The sequence below is a fragment of the Notothenia rossii genome, assembly GCF_949606895.1.
Source record: "Notothenia rossii genome assembly, chromosome: 3".
NCBI lineage: Eukaryota > Metazoa > Chordata > Actinopteri > Perciformes > Nototheniidae > Notothenia > Notothenia rossii.
In genome coordinates this window covers 4,330,404-4,342,216 of record NC_136901.1, presented here as the reverse complement: position 1 = coordinate 4,342,216, position 11,813 = coordinate 4,330,404, and the positions used below count along the sequence as shown (strand labels likewise).

General features: G+C 40.7%; 1 protein-coding gene across 1 annotated transcript in view; it reads right to left on the bottom strand.

The window, feature by feature from the left end:
- Nucleotides 1–11,813, bottom strand: part of LOC307033432 (alpha-1,6-mannosylglycoprotein 6-beta-N-acetylglucosaminyltransferase A-like) — a 94,827-nt gene that overhangs the window by 20,365 nt on the left and 62,649 nt on the right. The window contains 1 exon segment of the mRNA XM_079671905.1: nucleotides 4,846–4,979. Within this exon segment, the coding sequence (XP_079528031.1) occupies nucleotides 4,846–4,979 (134 nt within the window).

Sequence of the window (11,813 nt, the reverse complement as noted above, 5' to 3'; positions counted from 1 at the left end):
ATTTAACACTTGATTAGATTTCACATCATTCTTCCACATCTGTAAAGTAACTAAAGGTATTCAATACATGTAGTGGAGGAGAAGTACACCATGTACCTCTCAAAATTGTACTTAAGAAGAGTACTTGAGTAAATCTACTATCTGTGATCAGCAGACACATTGTACTGAACACACCAAGTTTCTTTGCTACTACACACAACATTAAATCACATATTTGGGTATTTGGATCAGAAACGCAGATGGGTCGCAACTATTTCTGATAATACAATGTTTGAGTTTCAATCCCTATACATAAAATATATTTATATGAAAGCTCATAAAGCTGTATAACACTATAACACGCTGTTTTGTACAAACACTATACATAGATTAGTCGAAAGACAGATACCGAAGTTATTGCTCAGAGAAATCAGAAACATTTGTGCACTGAAAAGCATCTGCACATTAAAAAGCTGACTGAGTGTTAGTCAGTGAGTCCTCCAACCTGGATACAATTCCACGGGGAACGTTACCTTCATGCGAGAAATGCATTTCCTAAAGTGGGTCTTTCACTTTCTATTTCAAACAGGGGATGTATCCTTTAGAAAAGGAAAGTGTAGAGAGAGGGACGACGTAAGAGGAAATGGAGTGCGCTCGTTATCAGCCGGCTCCAAAATGGCCCTTTAATTAAAAGCAGGCGGTAATGAAGACGCAGGGGAGTCTGATTGGGATCTAATGCCCCCCGCTGTGAGTTGATTGGCCCCCCTGTCCGCCCTTTTAAAGAAACACTGCTGAGTAAAAAAGACTCAGTACTCAAAGCTGTGAAGCACAGCAGCATCTGTATTAAAAAGGAGAAGGCCTCACTAGAAGGGTTGTTAATGAATGTCTCAGATTAGATTTGAAGTTTGGACTATGCTGTTAAAGTTTCCCAATTTCACTTCCTTGTTGGATTATGCATTCAGGATTTCCTCAGGACAAATCTCAACTCTATTTGTTTAGCATCGACGTCCTGAAGGGTTACATATTGTGAATAAAGAGCTTACAACGACTGATTGTGATTCTTAAAGGGGCCGTACTACGCTCTTTCACAGGTTCATGTTTGTGTTTTGTAACATGTTAACATTAATGTTCAAAAAGGTCCACTACAGGAAAGGGCAACTCCAAAAATATGTAATATAATAATGTTTTTACACTAGCCAACAAAGGACAGTGCATTGGAGTAACAATTTCATTTCATTTGTATTTGTCCCGCTCACGGTACGCAAAACTCACTGTACAATAATTGACAACAAAACTTGTCTCTATTATTAACACACCATTGAGTGGAAAGGAGCAGTAAGGAGAAAAAAAACGTATATGACCTGCCCCTTTCTAAATAAACTAAATAAATACAAATAGATGGTCTGCCCCTCATAATACATTTTCATTTTTTTTCACAGCCAAACATAACAGTGTCTTAGTATGCTAAGAAAAACACAGAAAAAATACTTATTTCCCACTTGACGGTTAACGGAAAGAAACAAAACAACACCAATACATCACATGTATAAGGAAATCCAATAGGGTACTTTATGTTGGTTCAACATGTTCTTGATAAACTGCAGCTAACATCAACAAGGGAACAGACTTAACCGTAACATAAAGGGAACCTTTAACCTACATTTGATTAAGGATTAAACTCACTACTTAATTTAAAGACTAGCTGGTGCAGAAAACAGTCTAACCCAGTGAAAGCGAGGGACCCTGTATCTCTGAGGTAATGGTAACAACTAGAGATGTCCCGATCCGATCACGTGATTTTCAAAAGATCGGGGAAAAAAAATCGGGGATCGGGATTTTTTTTTTTTATAAATACTTTTTTTACATTTTGTATTCAATGTTACAAAACAAAAATGACCATGTTCAAGTCTTAAAGTCATCCTGAGGCCTTAGTTTTGGTTTCAAATTACAGAACATCATGTATGTGTTGCTTCTTTGGGGCTTGTTTTCATAGACCTGGTTATTTCTCTCAAATCTGGCAACAGAGTGGGTGCAGTGTCTAAATGTAGCAGTAAGCTAACGAGTACTGATAAGCTTTATTTTGTTTTGATCCAATGCTGCACAACTGAACTGATCCAATGCTGCTGTGAAAGAAAGAAGCTATATCCATGTAGGATAGAATATCCAATTTAAAAAAAAAATAACCTTAAGGGACAACTTGAATGCTTTTTTTCTTTTTTTTCTCTTAATGCATTGCATAAAGATCGGATCGGGAAAAATCGGTATCGGCAAATTGTCAAAATCAAATGATCGGAATCGGATCGGGAGCAAAAAAAGGTGATCGGGACATCCCTAGTAACTTAGATAGGAAGTGGAAGAAGTGGAGCAAACAGTATATGCAGATAATAAGTCAGTTATGTTGGCTTTAATATATAATTCCACCCTGCTTTATCTTTGATGTGAGAAGGCCATTGCGCTACAGGCATGTTACGTGAAGACCCTTCTCTCCTGGAGCCTCTATTATTGGATGTGGAGCGACCCACTCAGAAACATACATGGTGTCGAATGAAAGCTCATCAAAGCTCCGGCAGTAATCCAAACATCCATGGCATGCCAAACAATGTGCAAATCTCTCCAAGTCTCTAAGTCCTTTTTGTCTAGGATACAGTAATCCCTCGGTCTCTGTGCCGCAGTGTGAGCATGTATTTGAATATATTAAAAACTTCACGGAGAAGGCGATTAGAGGAATTTGAGCTCCGAGTCCAGACTGTTATTAACTTTCCTGTGAAACTTTTACCCAAGGTTGTTCAAAGAGTTTCACTGCAGAGTCTCAGAGGTCTAGAGGGGGTTATTCCTATTCCTGTCCCTTTCATCTTCAGGAGGAAATCACGCCTATACACACACACCTATACACACACACACACACACACACACACGTATATCAGGGAGATTTAAAAAAGTGTGTATCAGAGCTGTGATAATATCTCACTTCCCCACTGAAAAAACAACGTATTGTGCCTGTGTGCAAATGTAAAGGTCCCCTATTATACTGTTCATTCATCAATATATCACAGGTCTCAGATATATTCAGAGCCTGTCTCTGATTGGCTGAAACACCAAACAGATCATTGCAGCATTACCCATAATCCCCTCTGTTTCAGCCAAAGTGCTGATTCTCTGTCTGTTACTTTAGATGAAAATAAGGAGCCCCTCCCCACGCCCCTCTGAGAGACATTTGGTTACAAAGAACTCAATGGAGCTCTAGGAGGAGATTCAGGTGATAAGGTGGGGGGGGGGGTTACCTTGGTTGCTGATTGGCTAATGGTTACACAAGCAAAAACATCGTTATGACATCATAAAGTGGCCAAAATCTGATCAGCTCATTTTCAGACAGGTTTTTATAGAAATGGATCAAAAAGAGAGAGAATCTTTGTTCCTGAAACTTTCATAGTCTCTTTCCACAGAGGGGACACATGTTGATGTAGAAGAGACATGAAGAAGAGAGGACACATGTTGATGTAGAAGAGACATGAAGAAGAGGGGACACATGTTGATGTAGAAGAGACATGGAGAAGAGGGGACACATGTTGATGTAGAAGAGACATGAAGAAGAGGGGACACATGTTGATGTAGAAGAGACATGAAGAAGAGGGGACACATGTTGATGTAGAAGAGACATGAAGAAGAGAGGACACATGTTGATGTAGAAGAGACATGAAGAAGAGGGGACACATGTTGATGTAGAAGAGACATGAAGAAGAGGGGACACATGTTGATGTAGAAGAGACATGAAGAAGAGGGGACACATGTTGATGTAGAAGAGACATGGAGAAGAGGGGACACATGTTGATGTAGAAGAGACATGAAGAAGAGGGGACACATGTTGATGTAGAAGAGACATGAAGAAGAGGGGACACATGTTGATGTAGGAGAGACATGGAGAAGAGGGGACACATGTTGATGTAGAAGAGACATGAGGAAGAGGGGACACATGTTGATGTAGGAGAGACATGGAGAAGAGGGGACACATGTTGATGTAGAAGAGACATGAAGATGAGGGGACACATGTTGATGTAGAAGAGACATGAAGAAGAGGGGACACATGTTGATGTAGAAGAGACATGAAGAAGAGGGGACACATGGTGATGTAGAGGAGACATGAAGAAGAGGAAACACATGGTGATGTAGAGGGGACACATGTTGATGTGGAAGAGACATGAAGAAGAGGGGACACATGTTGATGTAGAAGAGACATGAAGAAGAGGGGACACATGGTGATGTAGAGGGGACACATGTTGATGTGGAAGAGACATGAAGAAGAGGGGACACATGTTGATGTAGAAGAGACATGGAGAAGAGGGGACACATGTTGATGTAGAAGAGACATGAGGAAGAGGGGACACATGTTGATGTAGGAGAGACATGGAGAAGAGGGGACACATGTTGATGTAGAAGAGACATGAAGAAGAGGGGACACATGTTGATGTAGAAGAGACATGAAGAAGAGGGGACACATGTTGATGTAGAAGAGACATGAAGAAGAGGGGACACATGGTGATGTAGAGGAGACATGAAGAAGAGGGGACACATGGTGATGTAGAGGGGACACATGTTGATGTGGAAGAGACATGAAGAAGAGGGGACACATGTTGATGTAGAAGAGACATGAAGAAGAGGGGACACATGGTGATGTAGAGGGGACACATGTTGATGTGGAAGAGACATGAAGAAGAGGGGACACATGTTGATGTAGAAGAGACATGGAGAAGAGGGGACACATGTTGATGTAGAAGAGACATGGAGAAGAGGGGACACATGTTGATGTAGAGGGGACATGGAGAACTGGACTTTGCATTAATAGGTGATCTGTAACAAAGATTGAAATACCTTCCAGAAGTTGTCCACTTTGCCGTAAACCAGCGACTGGTTCTGTCTTTTGACCTCGTCGATGTGCCGGATGTCGCTGGCGTTGAGGTGCTGCTCCACCACGAAGCCCAGGAAACTGTTGTCAGGGGTGTGAGCTGCAGAAAAAGAAAAACACATATATAAAAGCTAAATAAATATCAGCACTGCGGGCGTTTAAGGAGACTCTCAAAGGGCCCGAGAAAAGGAAACGAAGAGAAGATGAGGGAATAAAATTACTTTCTCTTAATTTATGCATAAAATGTAATGCATCACATAAATCCTGCACATGTGGCTGCGTATCCAGATAAGGGCACATATTGTATTTCTAAGAGGAACAGCTGCACAGTGTTGTTTCTGTTCCCTCCCTTTCCTTATTGGCCGGTGATAGTTACTATGGGAACACCAAGATGAGCAGGTCAAGTGTGACGCTGGCAGCTCTTGGCCTCGCAGCCATCTGCCACGTAAAACAAATGTGAAGACGAGGGTTTGAAGCGAAGGGATCAGGCGCGTGTAAATACGTTTAATGATGTAATTTAGGAGTAGTACAAGCAGCCTTTACTAAGCCCTTAATGTGAAGGAAACAGGCTGCGAGGTGTTGAGGCTTCTGCTCGAGCCGCGGGGGAACAGATGTGGTCAGAGTGAACCACATGTACTACAGAGTCACATTAAGGTCAGTCTGTCAGGGAGAGGGAAAAGGCTGCAGAGAAATAAGGATTCTTTCAGGTAAGAAGCCGAGGTGCATTCAAGCCTTTTCTTTATTACATTGAAAGCAAACTAGGAGTTAACAAACAATCTGAATTTTATCGAAATGTGTGCCATTTCTTGAGAATGAAAAACATATGACAATATCTGAATGACATACTGTGATGCTTCAGATAATTATTGACATACAGACTTGAAAAAAAGATTATTTTAACATGAAATATATTCAAATTGTAACATATTTTTCAATATTGATGTGAATAATGTAACATCAATCGTATAGAAATTGCAATATCAGTCAAGATAACCGCAATTACTCATATTTTCCAAATCCTGCAGCCCTTCCTTATTCAAACACAAACCCACAGCCAGCAAACATCCTCTGGACTTATGTAATATTAACACGGGATGTAGCATGACGTTAAACACGTAATGGCAGAGAGACAGACGACGAATTGACATTTAAACATGGTAAATACAACAGGAACAATCACCTACTGTGAGAGTAATGAGAAAGTAGTCCTACTGATATTGCTAATGGTTTTATCTGGGTGTTGGCTGCTATGTGACATGTTCTCCATCTCCCTAGGCAGAACACATATTGGCTCCGGTTGTAATGTCTTTGGGCAAACAGGAAATGTGCTATGCAGAGTTAATGAGCCGAGCTGCAATTATTGACAAAAATGTGCAGGCTCGTTTTCCCTCTATCGATTTCAAAACAGAAGAAGTCCTTTACAGTCTGTTATCATAATAACAAAAATGCAAGTTTCCACCAGTTCAGAAATGCTTTCTTTGGATGCTTATCACACGCTGCTGCATAGTTGACTCTGAAGTCTCCTCTCAGTGCATGTCGAGACACGTTAAATCAGATGTATGTGTGTACACTTTCTCTGGGCTCAGAGCCAGACAGCCGGTGTCACACTATCTCGGCTTCACATGTGATTACACATCTCCGGTTTCAAAACGTTTCAATGTTCAATTCCTGTTCTGCGCTTCCCGCGTTACGATGCACAGAGGAACCTTTTACCCGCCTTGAGAGTGAGCTTTTCTTTGTGTTGCGTGTGTGTAGGCGACGACAGGAATGTGGGAGTTAGGAAGATATCAGCAGATCTGTGTGAGGTGTTAAGGAGAGAGGCATTATGGAGGCTAAACCGATTTCTATTTTGAAAAGACTTATCTTTTTGATTTGGCTTATCATGTTTAGTAGTTTTATTGTTTTTACATTTGTTGTTATACTCTGTGAAGCACTTTGGGCTGAGTCAAGCATGAAAGGTGCTGTATAAATAAAGTGTATTATTATTATTATTAATTGGTTAATCAATCAAGCAGAACTATTTAAATAAAACAGCTTCCAAATCCTGCTTTTGTGTCATTTCAAATCAGATTATTTTCTTTTACTTTACTTTTGTGGAATCAGCTTCCAGTTTGTGTTCGGACGGCAGACACCCTATCCGTTTTTAAGAGTGCGCTTAAGACCTTCCTTTTTGATAAAGCTTATAGTTAGGGCTGATTAGATTCAGCCCCTAGTTTTGCTGATATAGGCTTAGTTTGTCGGGGGACATCTTACTTCTTCCTTCTCTCTGTCTATACCTGTGTTCTCTCATGTTCCGATTAACCCAGCTTCCCCAAATGTCTTTCTTTTTGGTGTCTATATACGCCGGGATCCGGAGTCATGGATGATCCTGCGGTCCTGTGTCATGGATTGCGAGTCCTGGATCTTGAGTCGTGGCTGTGGTCCTGGATCATAAGTCCTGGATGGATATCCTCGTGGATTCATCTTCCTATTATACACACATGCATTTCCAAACATCTGGTCTACCTATGCTGTAAATGTATTATCTCTTTGATTTACACACGGCATCTATTGCACGTCTGTCCGTCCTGGGAGAGGGATCCCTCCTCTGTTGCTCTCCCTGAGGTTTCTCCCATGTTCCCCTTTAAACTGGGAGTTTCTCTGGAAGTGTTTCCTTGTACGATGTGAGGGTCTAAGGACAGAGGGTCTAAGGCCAGAGGGTCTAAGGACAGAGGGCCTAAGAACAGAGGGTCTAAGGACAGAGGGTCTAAGGACAAAGGGTCTAAGGACAGAGGGTCTAAGGCCAGAGGGTCTAAGGCCAGAGGGTCTAAGGCCAGAGGGTCTAAGGACAGAGGGTCTAAGGACAGAGGGTCTAAGGCCAGAGGGCCCAAGGACAAAGGGCCTAAGGACAGAGGGCCTAAGAACAGAGGGTCTAAGGCCAGAGGGCCTAAGAACAGAGGGTCTAAGGACAGAGGGTCTAAGAACAGAGGGTCTAAGGACAGAGGGTCTAAGAACAGAGGGTCTAAGGACAGAGGGCCTAAGGACAGAGGGCCTAAGGACAGAGGGTCTAAGGACAGAGGGTCTAAGAACAGAGGTTCTAAGAACAGAGGGTCTAAGGACAGAGGGTCTAAGGACAGAGGGTCCAAGGACAGAGGGTCTAAGGACAGAGGGTGTCGTATTGTCATACTGATATTCTGTACAAACTGTGAAGTCCACTGAGACAAATGTAACATTTGTGATATTGGGCTATAAATAAACATTGATTGATTGATTGATTGATTGATTGATTGATTGATTGATTGATTGATTAGCTCTGAATGCTGGGCTGTTATTTAGACTGAAACGAGGGTTTTCATTAATATCGACCTCTAATGAAAACACGTGTTGGTTGCAGCCGTAGCTTGAGGAAATCCTCCGACGGTTGCTAATAACTGAGATGTGATTCTGATGGCAGAGAGTAGGGATGGTCCCAGGCAGCGCTAACACTCGTGAAGCAAAGAAACTGTGCAAACAGGACAGGCTGTTAATTACTGCTCGGCCCTCTTGATGCATTTGGCAACAGATGCCTCCTCTCCCACTAGAGCCGCCACTCAAAATGTCACTCAGCTTGCCACAGCTTCATTTGCTATTAGCTAACAAACTGCAGCGTTGACGGCGGAGCAGCTGCTTTCTCGCTTTTGAAAGTTGCCGTGTGAAGAAGAGTGTGTTCCCTCTGTTAGACCAGGAGTCAATACTGGAGTAACACGGTGAAGCTGAGATATGGATATGTAGGATATGTCCTCTTGACAAGATGAGAGGGAAAGTCTGACTGAATCAGACACACATCGCTACCCGCGCCACGCAAAAGCAATCCCAAGTCACACACTGAGGATTATGTGAGCCCAACACTTGCTTTAATACTGCAGTAAAAAAGGGATTTCAAACTGGAGAACATGCACCGTCAGCAGGAAGCTCTCCAGCACAGCAAACTCAACATCAAAGACCTCTTCGGGCCTGAAGGGGAAATGCATGTTGATTAAACACTGCGTTATGGTGTGTAATTATTGCTGCGTATTGTTGTGATCTCTGTGTTGGAGGCTGGGTCGGTCTCACTTGTATTATAGGTTTGTGACTTGCTAGTTAAACACTAATTGCTATTATATAACAAACTCATTTCAACGTTGATATCAGAAAAATGGTCATCGTGTGTGTTTCTACAGCTTTTCTAGTCTTCATTATTTTATGATAATCCTCTGCAATCGATCAAAGCAAGGCTTCAAATGCAAGAGAGTAGGAAGAGCAATTACAGCAAAATAACTTCATCACTCCCCCCCCCCCCCCTCCCCCCGCCTGCTGGGATAACTGAGCACAAGCAGGGAAATGTTGAAGGGTCAGATGTTCTTCTCTGCACCCGTGTTTCACTACAACACACTGAATTCAGAGCGATGTTTAAAGTACACGGAGGGCAGCATGTTGACATCCATTAGTCTGCATTTCATTCGCTTTATTCTCAACAAATACATTTCTTTCTGTCTGGTTTTCCGACACCATGAATACATGTACCTTCCTTTTTCAATGTATTGTCCAATAGTGTATGAGTTCATCATCAATTTGGGTCTGAAAAGGTTAATTTTGCAACATATTGTGATGTCCATCTGTCTGGTGATTGTAATGATATGAATTACATCACATTTCTCACTAGAGGTGTTGTGTAAAGTTTCTTTTTGGCTTTGTGAGCGAGGTGTGTTGGAGACGCAGACAGAGACAACAGCCTATTGATCCCAAACGGATGGAGAATAGAGATAACCTTTCGTGGGTGGGTGTGCCAGCGAAATTATCTATCTGCAGACTTCAGGGTCGATTACATAGTTGGCAATGCCTCAAAGATAAATACTATATGCTGCTGTGCTCGACCTCTGACCGGTATTAATCATTATTTCTGTAAGAGATTAAGCGTCAGGAATACACACAGCAGAAAGGGTTTAAAAGAAACCAGAGGGATTATTCAGAGACATGTTCGTAAAATAATTTGATTAGTCTGGATATATCTAGTCATCCCAATACCAAGGTTATTGTTCGGTTATTATTGGTGATGCGAAAGTTGTCTTTTCAGCTGATTAAATGCATAATGAAAACATTGAAATGGCTTTTTTGACCCCAACGAAAGGTTATCTTATTATATTTGCAAGTATTCTTGATTATAAATGACTTTAACTGAGAAGGCAGCCCATTGAAACACAAACTGTACATCCCATAACACCCCTGCGCTCACGACTCTGAAATAGATTAATGAGGTCGATTTGGCCTCGTCTTGTCTTATTGGCTAGAGGCCACAAACTCCCAATTCCCCCGACCAATGATTTATAGAGCCGGGTCTAATCCTAACAAATGGACCAATCAAAAGATGGGATAGATTAAATACTAGCATCTGATTGGTCTATTGTTAAATCTACGTTCATTAATGAGGTAGAATCTAATTTAAACACCAGGGAAAGTAAATAAGATTTTATTATATATTATCTAGATGTGAAGGTACTTGTACATTGTTAATTAAGACTTTAATGTTATACAGTTATAAATCTTAAAGAGGCCCTTTTATGTTGTTTGGGGTCTTCTCTTTCCTGTAGTGTGCTATATAGGTTATTGTCAGAGGTGGGAAGTAGTGGAGTACAAATACTTCGTTACTGTACTTACAGTAAGTAAATGTTTCTGGCTTCTTACATGTTGAACTCAAATACCTGTACTTTCTACTTCTTACATGTTGAACACAAATACCTGTACTTTCTACTTCTTACATGTTGAACACAAATACCTGTACTTTCTACTTCTTACATGTTGAACTCAAATACCTGTACTTTCTACTTCTTACATGTTGAACTCAAATACCTGTACTTTCTACTTCTTACATGTTGAACACAAATACCTGTACTTTCTACTTCTTACATTTTGAACTCAAATACCTGTACTTTCTACTTCTTACATGTTGAACACAAATACCTGTACTTTCTACTTCTTACATTTTGAACTCAAATACCTGTACTTTCTACTTCTCACATGTTGAACTCAAATACCTGTACTTTCTACTTCTTACATGTTGAACACAAATACCTGTACTTTCTACTTCTTACATGTTGAACTCAAATACCTGTACTTTCTACTTCTCACATGTTGAACTCAAATACCTGTACTTTCTACTTCTTACATGTTGAACACAAATACCTGTACTTTCTACTTCTCACATGTTGAACTCAAATACCTGTACTTTCTACTTCTTACATGTTGAACACAAATACCTGTACTTTCTACTTCTTACATGTTGAACTCAAATACCTGTACTTTCTACTTCTTACATTTTGAACACAAATACCTGTACTTTCTACTTCTTACATTTTGAACACAAATACCTGTACTTTCTACTTCTTACATTTTGAACACTAATACCTGTACTTTCTACTTCTCTCATTTTCCAAACAGGCTGGTTCCTTTAGTCTGAATGTGTGTTTGGTGGCGTGATCATTATTATTTAGAGTCATTGCGTGCCTATTGATTTGAACACGATCCGTGTATCCATCATTTCCTGGTCTTCTCCAAAGAAGAGGGACCAATGAAAGCGTTGTCATGTTGCCGTTGTTCAGCATGGAAACATTCATTAGCTAACAATGACATTATTGTTCTATTAATATAAAGGGAGGTCAGGTACTCTTTAAAACAGCTGCTAGTTATGGGTACTTTTTACTGAAGTTCATTTCAAAGCCTCTTTACTTTGACTTGAGTAAAGAAGTTTAGTCAGTACTTCTACTTTTAGAGTATTTTTAAACACGAGTATCTGTACTTCTACTTGAGTAAACGATGTGTTTACTTTTGCCATCTTTGGTAACATGTCTTAAAGCTTTGAAATCCACCTGTTTTAAATCAAATCTGACAGAAGCACCTGCTCAGAAACACACACCACTGTTGTCAACGTGCAACTAATATT